The following is a 23,818-nucleotide window of genomic DNA, read 5'->3' on the forward strand; positions in this document are numbered from 1 at the left end:
TGCAGGTGGTTATATTTCTGCCCACAGTTGGAATCTTAGACCATCACTTCTTTTACAGGTGAATTCTACTCTCATATACCCAATGACTTTATTTATGTCTATCCTGCCTGTTTCCACAAAGGATCTGAAGTGGTCCTCAGTGATTTTGTTGGCAACTTTCAATGTGAAAAACCAGAAGATACTTCTAGGTGTGAGGGGCTAGATATCCAAACATAGGCCCAATTTACTTTTTATGTGCCTCAACTCCAAAATTTACCTTGGTCCTTATCCTAGAACAAGGGTTGGCATTTTTTTTTCCTGCAAAGGGATTGATAGTATATATCTGACCCTTGAACAACATCAGGGGGTTGGGGCGCTTCCCTCCCCATATAGTCAAAAATCTGTGTATAACTTTCAACTTCTCTGGAACTTAACTACTTCTAGCCTACTGTTGCCTAGAAGCCTTACTGATAATATGAACAGTCGATTAACACATAATTTGTATGCTATGTGTTTTATGTACTGTATTCTTACAATAAAATAAGCCAGGGAAAAGAAAATGTTATTATGAAAATCATAAGGTAAAATACATTTACGGTAGTGTTCCTTTAAAAATGTGCATATTAAGTGGACCTGCACAGTTCAAACCTGGGTTGTTCATGGGTCAACCGTAGTAGGCTTGTGGGTTTTGTTGCAACTACTCAACTCGGCCATGATTACTCAACTCTGTTATTTTTTTATTATTTTATTTTATTTTATTTTTTCTCATTAAACTTTTGTTTTAATGGGTCTTATTTTTTTTTAAATAATTTATTTATTTATTCATGAGAGACACACACAGACTAAGAGAGAGAATCAGAGACACAGGCAGAAGGAGAAACAGGGTCCTCGCAGGGAGCCCGATGTGGGACTCGATCCCGGATTCTGGGATCACGACCCCAGCTGAAGGCAGGCGCCCAATCACTGAGCCACCCAGGCGTCCCTCAACTCTGTTGTTATAAATCAAAAATAGTCATAGACCACACATAGACGAATGGGTGTGACTATGTCCAAGAAGGCTCAATTCACAAAAATGGACTGCAGGTGAGATTAGGTTCTCTGGCTATACTCTGTTGACCCCTGAACTATACCACGTGGCCACCTCTGTTCTGGAGATTTCAAATCCTGAAGGTATCTCAACATTAAGCCTGGACCTAAAAGAGCAGGTGTTTTTTTTTCTTTATGACTCCAAGTCAGAGAACTCAGGAAGTAGATATAAGACTAATGGGAAATATATAGAAGAGATGCCAGGGGCACTTGGGTGGCTCAGTGGTTGAGCATTTACCTTTGGCTCAGGTCATGATCCCAGAGTCCTGGGATCGAGTTCCACATCAGGCTCCCTGCAAGGGAGCCTATGCCTATGTCTCCTTCTGCCTATGTCTCTGCCTCTCTCTGTGTCTCTCTGTGTCTCTATTATTATTCATAATAAACAAAATCTTAAAAAAAAAGTGAAGGGAGCATAGATGCTAATGCTCAAAAAGGAAAAGTTTTGCTCTTGAAACCAGCAAAACCAGCATGTTTTCCTATTGAATTATTTGCATGTGTATTTTGTCCTTTCTTATTCAGAACTCTTTTGCATTTAATCTTAGTAAAATAATTCCTTCATCTTTTAGGAGATAACCAAAACTACAGAAAACAGATTTTTAAAAATTACAATCTATTAATAGCTCAGTGTCTTTGAAAACAAACCATTATCATTCAATTCAGAAAAGGGATAGACATGATACACTCAGAACTATACAAGTGATTGTTTGTGGGGTTGCAAGATGCTGCCTCTAACAGGTCATCTCCTTGGCCAGGGAATGTAGAAATGGTTGTTTCTATTTTTCTAGGTAATAGATATATCTGCTACCCAAAGTACCCTCAAAATCAGGTGATTTTGCTACTCAGGTAGCAAGGACATTTTGAGGAATGTTGGGTTAGGGCAGTACTATATGGGAAAATTTTATGTCCTGAATTTCCACTTGAGAATTCTGGGCTTGGAAATTTGATGGAAGCAGGAAGAAATATCATCTTTACTTAAGTCACTGACTGAGCCTGAGGTGTATGGGGGTGGGAGGGCAGAGAAGGGATGCAGCTAGAACGGACATAGAATATGAGAAAGAATAACGATAAGGAACATCCAGAATAAGAATTTCTCACACTCAGAAAGAGGGGGGAGAATCTCCAATGGTATAATAGCAAGAATATTTCAGCTTTTTCCTGTTTCCTTCCTCTGTATTCCCTTTGGCTCTCTCTCTTTCTAGCTTTCTCTTTCGTCAGACACACTCTGTGGCAAACTTAAGCCCCAAACCACAACCTTGAGAAATTCCAAATGGATTTTGTCAGCAAGGCCAACACCCCCCCCCACCTCCCCACCCCTGCTCCCGGCACACGCGCTGGGCTCAGACCCAGGCCTGGGGTCAGTGACGAGAGTGGGAGTGTGCAACCCACAGAGCGGGTGGCTACAATTTCAGCTTTTACTTAGCTCCACTGGCAGGCAGAGGGAGGGAGAAAGACTGATGAGGCCTCTTGGCCTCCATCAGCTCTGGATGAGCTCTTTTCCTTTAGCCTTTCAAGTGGTTGGGAAGTTGGGGAGTGGCAGTGACTGAATAATTGGCTACGCAGCACCCCTCCTATCTCTGCTCCTGTTTGCTCTGTGGGAAGCACTCAGTGATGCTGTAGCAGACTCCAGACCCCACACAGGTGAAGGATAGAAAGCCTGGGAGATTCTCGAGTCCCATTCATCCAGTTATTTTATTTTATTTATTTGAGAGAGAGAGAGAGAGAGAGAGAGAGCGCACAACTCCCTGCTGAGCAGGGAGCCTGATGCAGGGCTCAATTCCAGACCCCTAGATATCACGACCAGAGCTGAAGGCAGATGCTTAACAGACTGAGCCATCCAGGCATCCCCCGTTCATCCATTCTGACTCAAATGCCATGGTACTTGCTGCTAACCCTATTAGGCTGTCACCATTTCCATCCTTGGTAACACCTAGGACCCAACCTCGAGAGGATCTGAAATTCAGGAATACTGAATTTCGACCTCCTGTAGAATCTTACAAGGCATGCTGGTATGGTTGGGGGTGCTAGTGAAGGTAGGAGTGCAAAGCATAATTTTAGTGGTCAAAGTGGGGTCAAGTGGGGCCATGACTTGGTGAAGTGAAAATTTTAGGAAAAGAAAGGGAAATAGTCATGTGGAAGTATCACAGGGCCTGATCTAAGAATCTTCAATAGAACTGAAGGAGTCTCCTGCCATTTCCAACACAGCTTAACAGAGCAAAGACCCTTAATAGCAACAGCCCAGGACATATACGACTCTCTTTGCTATAAATATGCTCCTTGTTATTCAGCTCATTCCTCACCATCTTTAAATAGGGTCCTCTTGGCTTCACATTATATGGTCATGTTTATTCTCCACACTAAAATAAGAGAGAAAATAGACTGGGATAAGAGGAATAGAGTGGTGAATATATATACACCAGGGATTGATGGGGACAAGGGACAGAGACACGGCGTGGCTATCCACTAGCCTAGTTCTTTCTGAAAGACCCAAGAAGTAAGGCCAAGAAATCCAGAAAAGCAATAATTTTGGCTCAGGTCTTAGGGAAGAGCTATGTGTTCTCTTACACTGAGGACAGAGGCCACTTAAAAGAATCTTCTTCTGTTCGCAGTATTACTAGTGCTCCTCTTCTATCACAGCAGACTGTTCCAAGGCAGCTTTGCAGGTCCGGATCAGGTGTCGAAATGGGTGCAAGGGAAGTGGGGGTGGGCAGGAGGGGAGAAACATGGGTGTGAAGTCTCTCACTTTCCTTGGGATAATAAATTCATAGTCAGCTAGGTACACTTCCTCAAACCACACCTCTTGAATAGTAGGCTCCCACCGTTTGTCTTTCACTTTCCAACTTCCTAACTGGACCAGAGTCCAGCTGTTTCCTGCAGTCTCTTAAAGGCATTACTCTCTCTCCCCTTCTCCACGGAAAAGGAGCTCCTGATTCAGACCCTTGAGTAACCTAGCCTTAGGTCAGGAGCGCTGAGTAGCAGCAGTGATGCAGCGAGGGCTCTCAGGGGGATGCAGCTGGCCATGGTCAAGAAATAAAAGATGCGGTCCGGGAGAAGAGGGTGGGCCACCACAAGGGCTGTTCACTCGGACCAGCTTCTGGCTTTGCCTCTCCGCCCAGCCCCCTTGCAGGGCGGCCAGCACGCAGCTCCAGTCCTTAAATTCCAGGCATGGCCCCGGGGCTCGGGATTCCCACCTCAGTCCCCACGGCCGCATCCCCACTTCCCGCCGCCTGCAGCCCCCACGCCGGCCCCCGCCCGGCTCGGGCTCCGACACCCGGCTGCCTCTGCTGCAGCCGCTGCCATGGTGACGGCCCTCTCGCGAGAGCTGCCGCTCGCCACCACGCAGCTCTCGCGCGATCGGGGAGGTGGGAAGTATCCCGGTCTGGGGGTGGGGGTGCGCCGCACAGCTCCTGTCGCCGTCGCGGCTTCCGGTGCTAGGTGGAGGGAAGGAAGGAGGGAGCCGGGGAGCGCGGCCAGGGGAGCAGCCGTGCCGGAATCGGCCGGGGGGAGTCGGAGGGAACGGAACCAGCGCCGAGCGGAACCTGCGGGGGCGGAGGCGGCGGCTGCGGCGGCGGAGCTGGGAGCAGGAACAGGTGAGGGGCTGGGGAGAGGAAGGCGGGTCCCCGCGGAGGAGAGGCTCGGGGTGGGGGCCGGGGAGGCAGACCCCCGCCCCCCGGCCTGCCGGGCCTGAGGCGCCGTGGTGCTTCCCACCCGGGAGCTCGGGGAGGGGGCGCCGGGCCGGTCTCTCGCCTGCCCCCACATTTGAAGGACGCGGAGCTGGGGCGGGGGTGGGGGTGGGGGGCGCACACGAATGGGTGCTCCGCCTGGCAGGCCGGGGGCGACCCGGGCTGCAGTTAGGTCCCCCTCGCCTGTAGGAGGTGGGCTCCCGAGAGGGGTCGGGGTCGGGGTCGCGGTGGAGGAAAACAGTCCGGAGAGGTGGTGCGGGGGCGGTGATGACTGTTCTGTATCCTTTTCCTGTTAAAGGGCTAGAGAACGCCGCTTTTTCGTCCCCTCCCTCCTGCTCCACCTTAGTACTAGAAGACCAGAGCCTTGCTGCGGTGACACCCTGTACTCCCTTCGTGGGGCAGAAGTGCGTAAGGGGTTTAGGGATCAGTTGGCCGGGGGAAGCTAGTGGGCCACCCCCCACCCTCCACCCCCACCCCCACCCCCACCCCCAGGGGCGCTGTTCCCGTAGAGGTTGCGCTTTGGGTCTTGGGAACCGCACGTTGAGAAGAGGGCAGCAGGTGGGGAGCTGGAGGAGCAGCAGCAGCAGAAGGGGGTGGGGGGGGATCAGATCTCGCCGGGAGAGAAGCGGTGGTGCCTTCCTCCCCCAGGCAAAGCGGGGGCGGTCTCCCAGGAGGAGGGTGCAGCTTGTCGCTTGGCTTTGAGTTTGTGTCTTCCAATCCGCTCTCTTTCTTTAGGAAGTACCAGGATTCCCGGAACAGAAAATGGAGCCATTGCTTTACACCAGTGGTTGAGGGAAGGAGGGGGAGGTGGAGTTCCCTTATTAAACCCGGCCGCTTGAATAGCAAAGTGGTAGCTCCTGTTTTTTGGGGGAGTTCCCTTCTTTCTGGGTTGCATTACTGCCTGTCTCCCTCTGGCCAGGCCAGGAGGAGTGTGGTATGTGGTCAGGAGTGAGAAGAAATAGTGAGGTCATCCAGTGGAGGGAGAAGCGTAACTCAAAACCTGCCTCTGATGCTGTTGGATTGGGTCACCCCTGGTCTGTGGCATGAAAGTTTTATGAGTAGGAGATCTGCTGCAGGAGTCTGATTGCTTGGGTCAGTGCAACAGGACAGAATCTAGTCTCTGCATACTTTTCTCTCCTGTCCTGAATCAGGTGGTGACCATCTTTGCTGCCATTTTGTCTTGAGCTTCTTGGGGTAAGTGTCTCCACTAAATGTGACTGGAGTGGAGCATTGAATTGGTTGTTGCACATTAGGCCTGAGTTTGAATAACGTGTCTCTGAAAGCTCATTTTAAGAAAGAAGCTGATCCAAGGAGGTCACCTTTTCCCAGAATGAATCACTGACCTTGGGTTTAGCTGGGCAGGGCCCCAGTGTATCACGTATTTACATGCCTCCTGCCTCCCGGCATAGAATTACTACCTTGCATCGTCAAAATTTTTACGTGTAGATCTTGTCTTTCCAAAGAGATGAAACATTTTGATTGCAGGGATTGGATTTCATGATCTGTCTCCCACAGTGTCTCTGCAAACAGTAGGCACTCAGGATGAATAGAGGATGTGAATGGATAGAAGTCCACAAGCTTTCTGACTACAGTTTAAGGAAAGAAATGGGTTGGCTGTCAGGGAGAGTGCTTGGAGATAGCTGAGTGAGGGTACAGAGCCCCTTGGGCATTGTAATTAGGAAGTCTTGGTCTCTCCACCTTCCTGAGAAGTACAAAACAGGCCCGGATAATGGAAACTAAGACCCAAAAAGAAAGGTATTACTAGAACACAAAGTCATTATTTATCTGAAATCCCAGATCTCCTGCTTCCCCATTGTGGGCAAAGGGGTCTCCATTAGACGTTAAGTCCTTCACAGTATTGTCAAAATTGGAATTCTGGAGATTATAGAGGAGAGCGCCAATGTATGTATGTGGTGCCTGGCACAGAAATGGTGCCAGGGTATGGTAGCTGCTATTATTAAACTGAATGCAAGTATAAAAGGAGGGGTGACGGCAGGCTGGAAAGATTGGAAATGAAGTCTCAAGTGCACAGAGGATCATATTGTGTGTGCTCATCTCTGCTGCTCTCTTTTCCACCGGAGTCATGATAAGAGGAAATGGACTCAGAGGATAGTGGGTGGGATCTGTTGCTTAGAAGGAGGAACTTCTTTAAAACCAGGTTTGTTAAAGCTGAGTAAATAACAGGGAAATTGTGGAAATTTGCTTCCCCATAAACCTTTAGAAATGGATGCCAAGCAGCCCGAGACTCAAAGCATATCACCGTGTTTAGCTCTCCTCACCATTTCTGTTGCAGGTCAATTTAGAGGCAGTATGGTATGGTGTGGACCTTGGAATCAGACAAAATTGGGTTCAAATCCTTCCTCTACTAGTTGTACTAATTGTATACTAGTTGTATAATTTTGGTGAAATTACTTGTCCTTCCTTAGCTTCATTTTCCTCATCAGTAAAGAGCATGATAATGCCTACTTCATAGTACAGGCATGAGAATTAAATGAGATGATATGTAAAGTACTTACTACAGTACAAAGCACATAGTAAGCCCCAAGTAAATGTTAGTTGCTATTAATAATCATCATCATAATAGTAATAATAACATGAACGCTCAGGGCTGCCTTCAAAGAGAGGAGGTTGACAAAAGAATAACTTGCCGCCTGTGTAGAGGGACAATTGTTCCCATGACTTTCTTTGCTGGTCGTAGGCTTATGAGCAATGAAATCTTTTTTCAGCACAGCTTCACAGAGGCAGCTCCTGCTGCCTGAGTGGGAGGTGAAGCGGGAGCGAGGCAGGGGCCCTGAACCATCAACTTGGATGCAGGGTGAGGATGTGGGGGCTCAAGAAGAGTGTTCATGTTAGAAAAAATCAGCATTATTGAGGTAACAGTTGACTCTATTATACAAGAGCACTATCATTGACCCGGGTCAGGGATTTAGATTCCTGGGTCCCTTTATTTTAGGTCTCAATCAGTATTTCAGCATCCTCCATTTCCTAGGCCACTCTTCTCATTTAGTCATAGCTCCTTTAAATGTCTGCCTCTGAGTATGCTTCAGAACGTACTGTATTAAGGTCCGGAGTTGTGATATCTGTGTAATTCTCTCTGCTAGACCTTTTCAACATCTGTTGAAATAAGTAGAGTGCTAGTAAAGCTTTTTAATAATAAAAAAACATGGGGAGCATTTGGAAGTTCCACACAGATGTTTGAAGCCTCATGTTATAGACTAGGAAGGAAAGAGCTGAGGTAGGGATTCTATGAACATTTTAGAGCTTTGCATTGGACTTCTACAAAGGACCTGCTGTGCCATATGGACCAGAAGGGACATGGCTCGGGATTTCATGGATCCATCATTATCACCATATTCCTGAAGAAAGGTGAGATGATTGGGTATAGCAGATCTCATTGTACCTTTTAGCTCTTCCATTACTGTTGAGAGCCTAGTATAACCCTTCCTTTATGAACTTTTGCATTAGAGCATCAGACATGGATGTTTAGACTTCAGCATGATTTAGGATGTAGGAGAACGTTTGCTCTCTGTTGCAGTGATTTTTGACCCCCTCCTCCTCTTCCTCCTCCTCCTCCTCTTCTTTTTTTTTTTTTTTTAAGATTTTATTTATTTATTCATGAGAGACACACAGAGAGGCAGAGACATGGGCAGAGGGAGAAGCAGGCTCCTCGCAGGGAGCCTGACATGGGACTTGATCCCAGGACTCGGGGATCATGCCCTGAGCTGAAGGCAGACATCAACCACTGAGCCACCCAGTCATCCCTGCTTGTCTTCTGTTAAAAGCAATTAAATGTTACTTATATAAAATCTTATTTGAAGTCTAATAATACATTAAATGGATAAAAATGGAGCTGTTCTGGTGGTGGTGTATAGGGGAGGAGCATAATGAGTGCCTTTCACATGGTCCCCCCTTCCACCCTCACCTAAGCCTTTGAATCTGATCCAAGGAACTGAACCGTAGGGTTCTGAAAACAGCAACCATTTCTCGAGTTTGTCAGGCATAGGAAAAGGATCAGGGATCACCTATAGAATACTGTCTTCCTCAACCCCTGAAATGTTTTGCCACCATCAGTAGAACCATACTCCTCAAAAATAAGCATGTTAGTCACTAATTATAGAGTAGCCATGGTGCTGGGGATGTGAAACATGAATAAGGTATGGTCCCTCCTGACAAGGGTCTTAGAGTTTAGTGAAGTACTCCTCTAACTTTTTGTCATCATGGCAGACACAGGAAATAGTAATGGACAGACATAGTACTTACAACCTGAGGATGACTGGCCCTTGGGCTCCAGCTGCCTTAAGCCCTGCCTAGCCATCCAGTATGTCAGACTTATAATGTGTTAAAGTCACAGTTCTGGAAAGCAAAACAGACAAATGTGAATAAAACATTCCATGGTAAGTCCTAGAGTAGGAGAGCATTTGAGGTACTAAGGGATGACAGATAACTCTTATTCCACAGGCTAGGTAGTTCCCTGTTTTCTGTACCCTTAGACTGCTCTGTAATGGTGGGCCTTGTCTACACAGTAGCTTCCTGTGTCATCTGTTCACCAGCAGCTCCATTTTTTTTTTTAAGATTTTATTTATTTATTCATGAGAGACATAGAGAAAGGCAGAGACACAAGCAGAGGGAGAAGCAGGCTCCCTGCAAGGAGCCTGATGCCGGGATCACACCCTGAGCTGAAGACAGACGCTCAACTGCTGTGCCACCCAGGTGTCCCAGCAGCTCCATTTTGACCTGTGAAGTGGGACCAAATTGGGGCAAAGGTTTATTAGGGCTTTAGGCTCCTTGTGGAATTTTAGTGATTTTGTAATTAAGAAAGTGTAGTGTTGGGGTACATGTGTGGCTCAAGTCAGTTAAGTGTCTGCCTTTGGCTTAGGTCATGATCCTGGGGTCCTGAGATTGAGCCCTGTGTTGGGCTCCATGCTCAGCGAGGAGCCTGCCTCTCCCTCTCCCTCTGCCCCCCGCTTGCTCTTTCTCTTGCTCTGTCTGTTCTCTGTCAAATAAGTAAATAAAATCTTAAAAAAAAAAACAAACAGCATAGTGTTCTGAATATCCAAGCCTGTAGATGTAGGCATTGGAGCAACCATGGGACATTAGGAGATGGAATAGTTGTAAGCTGGTCAGATTCTATGATAGGGCAAGCTGAAAGCTTTGGTTAGAGGACAGTGCTGTGGAATGTTCCAAAGAAACAAATGAGTCTAGTTTTTATCTTGTCACTTTTTTATCTGGCCATGTATTCTGAAACAGACCTGATTCTCTGTTCTGACTCACTTGTTGGTTGGTCATGGAAAAGCCAGGCTCTTCCCAGGTGTGTTTAGGTCTCTAATCAGACAGGGCAAGTTAGGATCTTTCTTTGCTTAATAATGTGGCCTTCTTTCAGGTTCTTCTGTACTGGAGTCCTCTTGTCAGACTAGAAGGGAAACTGGCTTAATGATTCTGGTCTGAGCCTAAACACTGTTATAATTGAGTTAAGTGGAACCTAATCTTATATATGTTTTAATTTGTAAGAATATCATCATTGATTGCCTAGTAGGTATCTTTCAGACCTTTTTTTTTTTTTTAAGATTTTATTTAAGAGAGAGTACAGGGGGATCCCTGGGTGGCGCAGCGGTTTGGCGCCTGCCTTTGGCCCAGGGCGCGATCCTGGAGACCCGGGATCGAATCCCACATCGGGCTCCCTGTGCATGGAGCCTGCTTCTCCCTCTGCCTGTGTCTCTGTGCCTCTCTCTCTCTCTCTGTAACTATCATAAATAAATAAAAATTAAAAAAAAAATTAAAAAAAAAAAAAAAAAAGAGAGAGTACAGGAGGGGCATAAGGAGGCGATGGGAGCAGAGGGAGAGGAAAGGGAAAAGAATCTCAGACTCCACACTGAGCGCAGAACCACAGCAGAGCTCAGTCTCACAACCTTGAGATCATGACCCAGAGATCATGACCTGAGCTGGAAATGAGAGTCGGACTTAACCGACTGAGCCACCCAGGCGTCCTTTTAGGCCTTTTTAATTTTATATTTATTTTTAAAAGATTTTATTTATTTGAGAGAGAGAGCATGAGCAGAGGAGAGGGGCAGAAGGAGAGGGAGAAGTAGACTCCCCACTGAGCTGGTGGGACCTGAGCTGAAAGGCAGCTGCTTAACTGACGTAGCCTCAGGCCTTATTTTAATTTGCCCTTCCTTCCTTCCTTCCTTCCTTCCTTCCTTCCTTCCTTCCTTCCTTCCTTCCTTCCTTCCTTCCTTCCTTCCAGCTTATATTTATTCATGATAGACTAGAGAGAGAGAGAGAGGCAGAGACACAGGCAGAGGGAGAAGTAGGCTCCATGCCGGGAGCCTGACGTGGGACTCGATCCCAGGACTCCAGGATCTCACCCCTGGGCCAAAGGCAGGCGCTAAACCGCTGAGCCACCCAGGGATCCCCTAATTTGCCCTTTCTACAGCCTTTGACCCGCCTGCCTTTTTTTTTTTTTTTTTTTAAGATTTTATTTATGTTTCATGAGAGAGACACAGAGAGAGGCAGAGACCCAGGCAGAGGGAGAAGCAGGCTCCATGCAGGGAGCCCGATGTGGGACTCGATCTGGGGACTCTGGGATCACGCCCTGAGCCAAATGCAGACACTCAACCACTGAGCCACCCAGGCGTCCCCTCCTGACTTTTTTAAAAATGTTTTTTCCTCATTGGTGTCTGTGATGTCTTACTGTCTTGATGTCCTTTCAGCCCCTCTGGTTGCTTCTTACTCTCTTTCCTGGCCTCTGTTTTTGCCCTCTGCTTTAAATGTCCACGTGCCCCAAGTTTCTGCCTTTGGCCTTTCTCTTATCCCACTGTATGCACTCTCCCTAGATATATCAGTTAGAGTGTACCATCAGTTGCAAAAGATAGAAAACACATCTGTGGCTTAAATGACAAATAGATTTATTTTATCTTTTTTTAAAAAGATTTTATTTATTTATTCATGAGAGACACACACAGAGAGAGAGAGAGAGTGAGGCAGAGACCCAGGCAGAGGGAGAAGCAGGCTCCATGCAGGGAGCCTGAAACGGGACTCGATCCCAGAACTCCCAGATCACACCCTGAGCTGAACGCAGGTGCTCAACTGCTGAGCCAGCCAGGTGTCCCAGACAAATAGATTTATTAAAGCATATAGCTTGAAGTCTAGGTAAAATAAGTCTGACACCAAAGGACAAAAACTATGATTCCACGTATATGAAGCACCTAGAATAGTCAGATTCATAGAGACATACGTAGAATGATGGTTGCCGGGTGCTGGAGGTAGGGGAAATGCAGTTATAGGTTAACAGTTACAGAATTTCAGTTTGGGAAGATTAAAAAGTTCTGGAGATGGATGGTGGTGATGGTTGCACAACAGTGTGAATGTACTTTTCTTTTCTTTTCTTTTTTTTAAATATTTATTTATTCCGAGAGAGCGAAAGAGAGGCAGAGACACAGCAGAGGGAGAAGCAGGCTCCGTGCAGGAAGCCCGACGCGGGACTCGATCCTGGGTCTCCAGGATCACACCCCAGGCTGCGGGCGGCGCTAAATCGCTGCGCCACCAGGGCTGCCCAGTGTGAATGTACTTAATGCCACTGAACTGTGCACTTAAAAATGGTCAAAACGGTGAATTGTGTTATGTATATTCCCCTGTACACACACACACACACACACACACACACACACACACACACAGAAATCTAGAGCTAGAACACTTGTTTTTTTAATCCACCATCTCTACATTATTAAGGACCCAAACTTTCTTCATTTTTCTGCTCTGACCTCCTAGAGCTCTTAGGTTTGTCTCTTCATGTTCTCAGAATTACTCCAGCAGCTCATTCTTTGACATTAACATGGAAAGGCTGGATAAGAGAATGTTACTATATGTCTTCTTCTTCTTCTTCTTCTTTTTTTTTTTTTTTTTAAGATTGAGGAAAACTTTCCCAGATACTCCCAGCAGACGTTCTCCATATCTTATTGACTAGAATTAGTACATGACCACTCGTGACTCGGTCACTGGCAAGGGAAATGGCATGCCTACATCCCTTAGGCTGCAGTTTTCGTACCGTAGGACTGGGAAAGGGTATCTTTATACCCCCGACCCCAGCATCTGGACAGATTAAGGGTTCTGTTAGAAGAAAGAGGGGGAAGAATGGCTCTTTGGGTAGATAGCCAGTAACTGCTGTCATCCTAGATCTTGGTTTCTCTTATGGCTTCAGTTACTGTCTCTGCAGATGATTTCCACATATCTAGCCCAGACTTTATTCTGAGCTTCATACCCTAGCATCTCAAAATCAAAGTTAAATCTAAAAAAATATCTTCAATCTCAGTTCTGTTCCTCTTGTATTTCTTGGCTGAAGAAATGCCACTAGATCACACAGGCCAGAAACCTGGGAATCATGTTTGACTCTTGGACTCTTCCTTCCTATATTTAATCAGTTGTTAAATCGTGTGTATTTTACTATTTTGATGTTTCAAACCTGATTTTTCCCTTTTATTGCCACCTCTAGTTAAGAACTTTAGATTTCTTAGCTGTATTACTGTACCTACCATATGATCTCTCTACCTCAAGTCTTTTCCACCTTTTAATTTACCCTACATGACTGCCAGAATGATTTATTTATTTATTTGTTTATTTATTTATTCGAGAGAGAGAGAGAGATAGGCAGAGGGAGAAGCAAGTTTCCTGTGGGGAGCCCCATGTGGGACTCCATCCCAGGACCCTGGGATCGTGCCCTGAGCTGAAGGCAGATGCTCAACCACTGAGCCACCCAGGTAAAGAAGGTCCTTCTAAAGCACATACTTGATCATGTTACTCAGTATGGCCTTTAAGGCCCTTCATGATCTAGTCCCTGCTTATCCCTCATGTGTTGTCATTTCCTTTTACTCACTGTGTGGCATTCAAATACGCTGACTCCCAGATGCACTGGGCTTTGGCTAGTGAAAAGTGCTGTCTCTGACTCAGGTCTTTATGCTTTTGACACTCTGTTCCCTCTCCCCGACCCCCTCTTCTTTATTGTTTGATTACTTCCTCCTCTTCCTTTGCAAGTCGCTCAGGGGTGATCTGAGAATCCTGTGTGGGAATTGCCCTTTAGACCTCAGTTTTGTTCTGTTTTTTGTTTTTTTAAGATTTTATTCATTTATTTATGAGAGACACACAGAGGCAGAAGCGGGCTCCTTGCAGGGAGCCCAATGGGGGACTCGATCCCTGGACGCGGGATCATGCCCTGAGCCTGCCCTGAGCCGAAGGCAGATGCTCAACCCCTGAGCCACCCAGGTGTCCCTTGCCCTTAAGTCTTGATTAACTACACCAGCTTTCTGTCCCTGTAATACTAGGTGCTTATCCCACCCTTACCCTTGCACTGTTTTGTAATTCTCTCCTTGCTAGTCTCTTTGCCTCCCATTGTCTGAGTGTCGTGAAGACAGAAGTTGTCTTCCTCTCTGTATCCCTAGTTCTGTATACCCAATAAGTGCTTAGTGAATGGATGGAAGCTGACATCAGAAGCTATTTCTTGGCTATGGGAAATCTCTGAGTCCAGCAGAAGTCATTGAGATATTTATCTAGGAGTTTGTGTGCTTGTGATTACAGTGCTCTTGAGACAAAAACTTGGAAAGTTTAGAGAGGTCACAAGCCAGCTGTGCTAAGGAAACTAAATACAGGCAGACCCTGCTTTTGTTTCCTTAGATTTTATTGGTCTGCTCCATTGGCTGTGCTAAAAATAGCATCTCTATTAGTGATAACTCAATGTGAAAATTATCTGGGAACAAAGCTGCTTTTAGTGCACCCTGCCTAGCAGCAGAGGGTTTGGGAGACCTTGGTCTTCCTTTCCCTAGACCCATGCAGCCTGAAGAGGAGGAGGTGGTCCGATCAGAAGTGTCTCCTCAGAGGTAGGTGTCCTAGAATGTAAGCCTGAGTCAGCCACCAGAGTCAGGTGCGGGGAGTTGTGTGTGGCAGACTGAGCTGTGACTCTCAGAATCATTGGAGTGAGGCAGGCATTTTCCTACAATACACACAAGTCAGGATGGCTGAGCAGTCAGTTATAGCAACAGCCTGCTTCTCCTGGGGGGGTGGGAGGATGGGGGGTAGTAAGTAGTCCTCAGCAAGGATATCCTCAGATGATGCTTAAATCGGGCAGTGTGCTCCTGCAGGGTTCCACACAGATTGTACTGGAACACACTTAAAGAGCTTTTCTTGTTATTTGTACCACTGATAACAAATTTATGACTGTAAAATAGGATATTGAGATATACTTGTTTAATAATAGGGATATTGTTGCTGTCCATTTTTCATCCTAAGCCACTCACCTTCAGTTTTAACTGCTGATTCCTGGTTTTTAACAGCCCATGGAACCCTGGCATTTTGCCCTGTCGACACAGGAGTGCCATCTGTGGTAAAAGAGAGTAACTATAGGCTGTACGGTTCATAGGGAAACAATCCAGGGTTTATGTATTTTTTGCCATTCTGCTTCCCAGAGCTTTTTCTAGGAATACATTATGGGTGAAAGTGAAAATCAGCTATATAGCCCAAGGTTTGTGTTCATGGCACAAAGCTGAAAGTTGCTACCATCCTCCAGGTAGAGGCAGCATGTTCTCTAGTAATAGGGGCAGAGAAAGCCAGGACAAGAAAACCAACACCCACTTTGGAATGCTCATCTGAGTCCAGCTCCTGATTATATTAGAGGAGTCACAGTGTGCACTAATTTCAAGGTGCTGTGCTGCCCCAAGAGGACATGCAGTGACTACATGGACATTTCATCATTTATCCATCAGCCCCATTGTATATTAAACAGCAAGAGAAAATTCCACCGATTTTAGTCTTCTAGTCATTTGACGGTGTTTCCAAACCAGTCTTGGGGCCAGATATGGTGTGGGAAATGGCCAAGAATTGACAGGATATCTAAGAAACCATCTGTGCATTACACAGAGCTACCAAGTAGTGCTAGAGTAGAAGAAATGATAAAAGGATATCCTCAGAGACTTAAATCAGCCCGTGTGCTTGGTTGAACTCCTATAGTGGGCTTGTCACTGGGAGTGGGGACAGATCCAAAATAAATAAAAGGCATAGTTCTTGCCCATGGAAAATATAGTTAAACTGGAGAGACGGTAAATGTATAGACATCTAAAACAGGCAAAAAGCTCCACAAGGTAGTAAGTGCCACATGAGTAGTTCAGATAATTCAGGGGCATGCCAGTAAAATAAGTGTAACACTGGGATCAGCTTTTTTTTGCGGGGGGGGATCAGCTTTTGAACCAAGACGTTAGCATGCTAGGTTGGCAAAGAAGCAAACTAAAGGACAGTGTATGCGTGTTTTGGGGTGAGGGGTATTTTTCAGCCACTGCTGTACTCACGGTTGGTGATCCTTTAATCAGCAATCACTTCATTCATGAAGGACAACCAGGTAAACGTGTGGTATAAATTCATTTCAGAACCTGGGCCAAAGCCTTAAAGCAAAGTATCATTTGGAGCTGGAGAAGAGGAGACCTGACTAGGAAACAAGATAAAGACTAGGAAGACTTGGGAAAGGTTTATATTTCTGGAGGAGAAGGTAGCAGAACCAGAAGTCTGATTACCACGGATTGTCAGGGTTGATGGAATTTGATCTTAGTAGCTGGGCAGATGTCCCTTCCTGCCTAGGGATCCTCCGGGACCTGTCTGCTTGGGTGGGTTGAGGCAGGATGGGCAGGGAGGATGGCTAGTGGGCGACTTGGCTCAATTTGAGCCCTAAGGTTGAGCCAGGTCCTCTCCCTGGGGTGTGAGCCCTCTGGGTCAGGGGCAGGGCTCATCCGAGGAGCCTACCAGGAGCACCACGCCTGGCTCATTAGTGGATGTCTGGGAAGGCCTTTGAAGATGAAACACTCCATAAGCACTCATTGTTTCTGTTTTTTGGACAAACTAGTACTTTGGTCTCCAGGGGCTGTCGATCTAGCTCTTTTGTACTAGTCTGGAATTTGCTGCAAACTGAGGAGAGTAGGAAATAAACAAAACTGAAATATTTTTTGAGAAAACAGCTAAACTCCCACTAAACCTCCATGCTTTAGCTTGTAAATCTGATTCCTCCCCATCCACCTTTCACATTCTTGGGTTTGGATGCACTCTGTCTTGACCTGTTCCTTCCTTTGCCTGCTGTTTTGTTTTTTTTTTTTGGGGGGGGGGGGTGTTCTGGTTCCCAGACTATATAGAGGATGCCAGCAGCTGGCATATGGTGATTGCTGAATAAGCTGCCCGCTGACACATGTCTCCTGCAGGCACAGAGAGCTGGCTGGCATGGGCGATTCTGAACCCCTATTTCATTGTCTCAGAGGTGCATTTCTGTGGCTGTCCTATGCCATCAAAAAGGGAGGGAAGAAGAGAGGGAATGAGTGACTCTAGGATTCCGTCTTTTGGAGGCAGTGGGTGGTAAGAAGTTAGGGATTTTATACTTTTCTAATGCTTCTTACTGCTGTCTTCGTTTTCTTAGCAGATAGTTAAGATCCTAGTAGGTGCCAGGCATAAGTCTAAGTGAGCTGCTTAGTAAGGTCAGTATCAGACCCTGGGAGTTTTAGTTATTCAGCTGCTACATACCAGGCGCTACGCAAGGTACCAGAAACATGGCAGTGAATAAAATAGATAAGGAGCTGACATTGTAGTAGGAGGAAACCAGTACAGTGAGAAACAAATGTGCAGGGTGTCCGATGGTGAGAAATGCTATGAAGAAAAATGAAGTGGGGTAAATGGGGTAAAGAGCAACATGCGTGTATTAGATGTGGTTGTGGAAGGCCTCTTTGATAAGGTGACATTCACGTGATACCTGAAGGAAGTGAGGGACTACTCCATGAAGGTTATCTGAGAGAGGGGCATTCAGGGCAGAGCCAATAGCAAGTACAAAAGCTTTGAGGCAGGAAAGTGTTGGGGAATTGAAGTGTAGGATAAGGTAAGGGGAGAATAGTAGAGAAACAGGAATGCGAATCATGCAGAACCTTGTAAGCCACGGTATGGCATGAGTTTTACTGAAAGGGAGATAGGAAGCCAAGAGAGGGTTTTGAACCGAGAGGCAGCATGACCTGATTTTGGTTTTATTTTTATTTTTTATTTTTTTTATATTTTTCTGATTTTGGTTTTAAAAGCAGTCTGGCTGCTATGTGGAGGATAAACCGAAGGGGGTTAGGGAGGAGGCAGAGAATGAGGTGACTGCCTCATTGCAGGTAGAGAATGTGGAGAAGCTGTCCTTAGATGGGCCACTGCGAGCCTAGGAATGAGGGATAACCTAGGTGCCCCGTTGTATGAATAGCGCACACCTCCAGCTTATTTCTTCCTGATGGATTTTGGAGTGCAGAAGGGAGGTGGAATTGGAGAAATATAGAAGAAGTAGGGGAGTCTCTTGATTTGAACATGGACCTTGGGAACCTGGCAAGCCTGAATCTTGTTAGGAGTCACGAAGAGCCACTCCTCATTCCACTCCCTCCTTTCCCAGCCTTTCCAGGAGTCTCAGGGTAAGGTTGGGAGAGGGAGGGGTACTCATGGTTTTACAAGGCCTTGTGCAGTATGAGGGGACTGCCGAAGCCATCTAATTCAATTCCCTCTATTTATAGGGGCAGATAGGGACAGTGGAATAACTCGTCCAAAGTCACACAGGTACATTATGGCAGAGCAGGTGTCTTGAATGTTCACTGCTCTGTTTCTGCTCCCAAAGACTCAGGATGTGTCTGAGTGGGACATGATCTTTATAGTGCCCTCAGGCTCTCAGCATGTAATGAACTCCAGCTATGACTTTGGCAAATCCCATTTACATGAAATCCTGACGAGCAGATGGTGGTAATGAGTTTATGTTTCTTTGCCTAGGATCAAGTTCTCCACACCCGGGACCAAGCCAAAACCAGACTCCCACTGCCCCCACTTGAGCCCTCCTATCCTCAGAAAGTGGTTGCTGGTGATCATGGGTAATATCTTTGGAAACCTTCTGAAAAGCCTGATTGGGAAGAAGGAGATGCGCATCCTGATGGTGGGCCTGGATGCTGCAGGAAAGACCACCATCCTGTATAAGCTGAAACTGGGGGAGATCGTTACCACCATCCCTACCATTGGTAAGGGCACAGCTTAGATGTCCGCTTTCACGCCGACTGCTGGGCCAGGCAAAGGGCCTATTCCTAGATCCCCCACCTGGCCACCAGGCAAGTCCATGCAACTTGAGGGGATTCAGGGAAGGATGGTTATTTAGCTTACTAGCAGGTGCTGGGGCTGCCGTTTGCCCACCTACTTGGGCCTTCTCTGATGCGGGAACTTCCGCAGCCTGGCACTGAACAGTTGCCTCAGGCACTGAGCTGGTTTGTTCTCTGTGTTGTTTGGAAAGCGGGTGAAAGGCTTTGATGTTCCTGCCAGAGGCCAGGAGTTGTTTCAGTTTAGATCCTCAGTGGCCCTGATCCTGGTTAAGACCTGCCTGTGGGAGGGAGAACATTTGGGGCTCCAGATCATCATTGTCCACTGGTTCTGCATTTGGGGCTCCAGGACTACAGCTCGCTTTTTCTCCACTGTGTTTCCTAGGCCCTACTTCTTAGCGGCAGCAGACTGCTGCTGAGGTACAGGAATGGGGCTGAGTCATTTCTTTGCAGGAGGGAGAGGCAGAGAATGAGCGGAGAAGGTTAGCTCATGTTACCAAGGGGGTTGAGAACCTTCTGACTAGCCCTCCTCATTCGCTTCCACTCTTTCTCTAAGGTTTTCTTTTTGGCCTTTAGACTGTTAGACCAGGGAATACCAGGCCTGAGAAAGCCTTAGCTTTCTTTCCTATGCTAGACTCAGAGCCAGGCTGGGGGAGACAGAAGCAAACCAGTGGGGTATTGTTTGCAGGCCTAGTGTTTGAGGCCAAGTGGCCATTGTCTGTTTTTTCCAAAGGGTTCAACGTGGAGACAGTGGAATACAAGAATATCAGCTTCACAGTTTGGGATGTGGGTGGCCAGGACAAGATTCGACCTCTCTGGAGACACTACTTCCAGAACACCCAAGGTATGGCATATGAATCGCCCAGCTTGACATGGGTTGGTTGGGTGTGAGCAGGTGGTGTGGCTGTCATCTTCAGTTGTGGGCAGTCTTTGCCCTGCAGCTCCTAGAGGTGGGAGAAAAGGAGGAAAGGGAGCAAATATTTGGGGAGTATATGGCAGGTGTTGTCTTTCAGTGGGGGCTATGGAGGGGGGGAGTTCAGCTGCTGTCTTATGCACCCCATGCTCTGCCTCCCTAGGGTTGATATTTGTGGTCGACAGCAATGATCGGGAGCGAGTAAATGAGGCCCGGGAGGAGCTGATGAGGATGCTGGCAGAGGATGAGCTCCGGGATGCAGTGCTCCTTGTCTTTGCAAACAAACAGGTGAGACTTCTCACCCATGGATTTGAGAGAGGTCAGCCTGGCCGTGGAAATCATAGGTGTTGGGGCTCATTGTAGGGGGGAAGCCCTGTGACTGTATTCTCAATTTTTTTTTTTTAAAGATTTTATTTATTCATGAGAGACACACAGAGAGAGGCAGAGACACAGGCAGAAGGAGAAGGAAAAGCAGGCTCCACGCAGGGAGCCCGATGTGGGACTCGATCCCAGGACCCCAGGATCATGCCCTGGGCCGAAGGCAGGCGCTAAACCCCTGAGCCACCTGGGCGTCCCTGTGTTCTCAATTTTGGAACGATGGGAAGTATGATTAGCTGGCTCCTTTATGCTCCTCCTCCTGTCCCCCTGCCCTGCTTTAATTAGCAACATTTCTGTCCTCCAGGATTGGTGTGGTAAATACCCCAAACTCATTCCTTCGTTCTCCCCTGTTGTCTGCTCTAGTGGAACTGCCCTCACTCCTACAGTCAGACCTGATTCTGTGCCCAGTCAGAATCACCTCTTCACTTCCCTACCAACCCTATATTTGGTTTGCGATTCTCCAGTGGAATGACCCTTAGCAACTTGGGTCTCTAGCTCTAGGATAAAAAATCCAAAGCAACTCTTTAGAACCTTGTTTGGGTTCCTACAGTGAAGGAAGAGGAGAGGGTGCTGGGACACATCTCTTTGGTAGATGGGTGCTGTAGAAGCTTTTGAAAGATCCTGAGCCTCCTTTTTGTGTGTCTCCTTCGTGCTCCAGGATTTGCCTAATGCTATGAACGCTGCTGAGATCACAGACAAGTTGGGCCTGCATTCCCTGCGTCACCGCAACTGGTACATTCAGGCCACCTGTGCCACCAGCGGGGACGGGCTGTACGAAGGCCTGGACTGGCTGGCCAATCAGCTCAAAAACAAGAAGTGAGAGCCAGGCAGCCCTTTCCGACCACCCTACCCACCCCTGACATACCTACTGTCTCCCTGCCCCAGCCCTGCCCCAACCCTGCCCCTTCCTTCCCGTTGCCAGTGTGGCCAGGGCCCTGGGTATCATGTCCGCATGCCCAACAAGAGCCTTGCCTCTCCTGCTTCCCCTCTGCTCCCCTGTCCATGACCAGTCCCCAGTTGCTGTTCTGATGATGAATCATTCCAATTTATCAGATTTAAAACAAAAAACAAGGTTGTTATGGTTTCATGGGTGACCCCCCCCCTCACCCTTTGGGGTTTGGGAGGTGGGGTGGGGTATTCTCTCCGTTCGCTTCGTTTGGCTCTGGTTGCTGTGCTCTTGGCATCTCAGTCCCTTCCCTTTCCCCACAGGTCCCTCTCCCACTCCCCGTCTTCCTTTCCTTTGCCACTCTCTCCCTGTTCTACATGGAAATTGCACGGGCCTCTCTGTGTGTGCGTGCATGTGTGCGCGTGTATATACATGTATAGAGAGATATATATGCGGGGGCCAGGGAGAAGGGTGGGGGTGGAGTGCAGCTGGGGCTGGGGCCAGGTCACTGCCCACTCCAGCCTCCCATCTGCCCCTCCCGCGTTGGTGAGATAAAGGGAAGAAGATAGAGGGAAGGCTGCCCCAGTCTTGCACTGGTTCCTCTCCGCGCTGCAGGTAGGTTTTTCTGGATGATAGGAAGGATGACGGATTTTCCACCACCATCTTCCTTGTGCCCCTCTCTCCACCCCATTCAGGGCAGGGGGTGGTGTTTATCTCTAGATGACTGTTCCCGAGGAGATGCCATTTTGCCCTGCCTCGTTAGTGGGAGGGAGAGAAGAGCCCACTCACTCTTACCGGCCCAGTGTTCAGCTGATCCTCCTCCTTAGATCTGTTCCTCAGGAGCTTGTGACGAAGGTGGGGAGAGCGAGACCATGGGGGTATGTTTGGGATCCAGAGCACTGGGGGGTGGGCCTCAGGACTTCCATCCTCATCCTCTTGTGTTGTTAGGAGAAAGTGAGGCACGGGTCAGTCTATCCCCGCTTTCCCATACTCCCCCTCGTCTTCTGATCTCGAGGACTGGGTGGTTCATCTGTTCTTTGTCAGAAGTTTCCCCACCCTAGTAGTCCTGCTGGCCTGACCAGGGCTGGCTGGGTGGTTTCATGGGGAGCAAGGGGAGTGGGGGTGACATAGCAGACCTCAGTTTCAATTCCCTTATTCTCCACTTCTCTTTTTCTAGTCCAGGATGTGCTGAAGGCTGAAAATTTTCTATTCTGTTTCTAGACCCTCAGACTATCCTGCTGTCCCTCCCCACTCCGTCCCAACAGTTTTCCCCTGCCCGTCTCACCCACTTCCCATAAATCAATTTGAGGGTTGGAGTGGAGGAAATTGAACTCTGAAGTAGTTGTTGGTGCTGGTGGGATGTGGTGGTCTTCAGGGTCCTCCCACCATTATTATGTAGTTGTTCAGAAGCTGCTGCTACTGCGTCTCCCTGTTTACAGGGAGCACTTGTCCCTGAGGTCCTGGCCCGGGTCCTGACTTTGCGGTTTCTGTGAAGCCGTGGCTTTTCGGTGGGCTCCTGTGTGTGCTGGCTGCGCCCTGAGCTCCAAAACGGCCGCCCATAACCTTTCTGCTAAGATCAGGGCCCAGGCTCCCCACAGCATGGCTGAGGGACCCCTTCCCAGAAGGACTGTCCCAAGCCCCACCCCATGGGGCCAGGCTTCCTGCCACTCTTGTCTACAACAAGCAGATCAGTACCCCCACCCTACCCCAGGTTGAACTGTGAAAGAGAGGTTCCAGGGGTGTCTCCCTCAGTGCCAGTTCCTTAGTGATGTACTATTTACACAAGATGCAGTGGGAGTGTGCAGGTCTCCTGACCTCTAGGCCTGTGTGTGTGTGTGTGTGTGTGTGTGTGTGTGTGTGTGTGTGGCAGGGGTGAGGGGAGAGGTGTGCTGGAGCTTCTGTTTCATTTTAACATGTATTTACTCCCCTGACCCCACATTTGCTTCCCTCCACCACTTTCGTTTGCCTCTGCCTGTTTCCTCATTTTTTTTGCTTCTGCTCCTGTTGCCTCCCTTTCCTGAACCCTCTCCTTTGCCTTCTCAGCTCATTCACTGCTGTTGCCTGTCTCCCCTTTTCTTGTTTCCTTCTTACTTAGGGATTCCCCACACTCGGTCTTTGCAGTAGCTGAGGATTTTGCCTTTTCTCCTGCCTCCCAGTCTGACCCTCCCTCGTCAGATGGCAATCCCAATTAGGTTTCTTATTTTAGGCCCACCCCTACCTTGTTTTGGGGGGCTCCAGAGACCAGGGGGCCTGCGGTGTTAGGAAGCAGCCTTGGAGGTTGCCTTGGTGCTGCTCAAGGATCCATCCAGCAGGGGGCAGTAAGTGATGTTGGGAGTATCCCTGGCTGCTAGGCCCTTGGCAGGGGTGGTCCTTTCTACATTCCCATTCACCTGAAAGCTCTTTTTGGATTGGGTTTCTCATTCCATTGTTGCCTGCTCCCTCCCACACTCTCCTCTGGTAGATTTAATTTTACGCTTTCCTTTGTTACAGCCCTTTTCTTCCCCCTCTAGAGATTCCCCTCTGCCACTCTCCCCTCCAGAGTTTGTTTTGTGGTGTTACAGTGGTAACTGCAGTTCTGAACTGGTTTTTCTCTTCTTTTTGTTCTCCTCTGGAATGTAGACTGTACATGTTTAATAACTCACCTTCTCTCTCCTTGCTCAAAATGTGGGATACGCGATGACTGTGACCCTGGTTGGAAATTAAACTTGTTTTATGCAGCTTTGGAGCAGACCTTCATCTTTGATGTGCAGCAGCCATGGGACAGTATTTTAATGGTGAGGGTACT

General features: G+C 47.7%; 1 protein-coding gene across 5 annotated transcripts; it reads left to right on the plus strand.

Annotated features, from left to right (window-relative positions):
- The first annotated feature begins 4,345 nt into the window (after positions 1–4,345).
- On the plus strand, positions 4,346–23,750 carry ARF3 (ARF GTPase 3). Of its 5 annotated transcripts, XM_072798082.1 has the most exons (6): positions 4,454–4,652; positions 5,044–5,149; positions 18,543–18,784; positions 19,590–19,700; positions 19,933–20,057; positions 20,806–23,750. In XM_072798082.1, exons 3-6 carry the CDS (start codon positions 18,637–18,639, stop codon positions 20,965–20,967), a joined length of 546 nt encoding a protein of 181 aa, XP_072654183.1. In that variant the 5' UTR covers positions 4,454–4,652; positions 5,044–5,149; positions 18,543–18,636; the 3' UTR covers positions 20,968–23,750. The 5 variants fall into 5 exon arrangements, with proteins under 5 accessions (XP_072654185.1, XP_072654184.1, XP_072654186.1 ...); XM_072798085.1 differs by lacking the exon at positions 5,044–5,149 and having other exon boundaries at positions 4,439–4,652; XM_072798086.1 differs by lacking the exons at positions 4,454–4,652; positions 5,044–5,149 and adding an exon at positions 8,088–8,111.
- The last annotated feature ends 68 nt before the right edge of the window (positions 23,751–23,818 follow it).

Source organism: Canis lupus, chromosome 25 (genome assembly GCF_048164855.1).
Source record: "Canis lupus baileyi chromosome 25, mCanLup2.hap1, whole genome shotgun sequence".
NCBI lineage: Eukaryota > Metazoa > Chordata > Mammalia > Carnivora > Canidae > Canis > Canis lupus.

What these genes read in the sequence shown, in the direction of transcription:
- ARF3 (XM_072798083.1), top strand. Translation starts at nt 4,361, where the DNA reads ATGGTGACGGCCCTCTCGCGAGAGCTGCCGCTCGCCACCACGCAGCTC. An exon ending in ACTCCCTTCGTGGGGCAGAA is followed by an intron (nt 5,150 to 8,004) that starts GTGCGTAAGGGG and finishes TGAACATTTTAG; the next exon opens with AGCTTTGCATTGGACTTCTA. An exon ending in CACCATATTCCTGAAGAAAG is followed by an intron (nt 8,112 to 10,125) that starts GTGAGATGATTG and finishes GCCTTCTTTCAG; the next exon opens with GTTCTTCTGTACTGGAGTCC.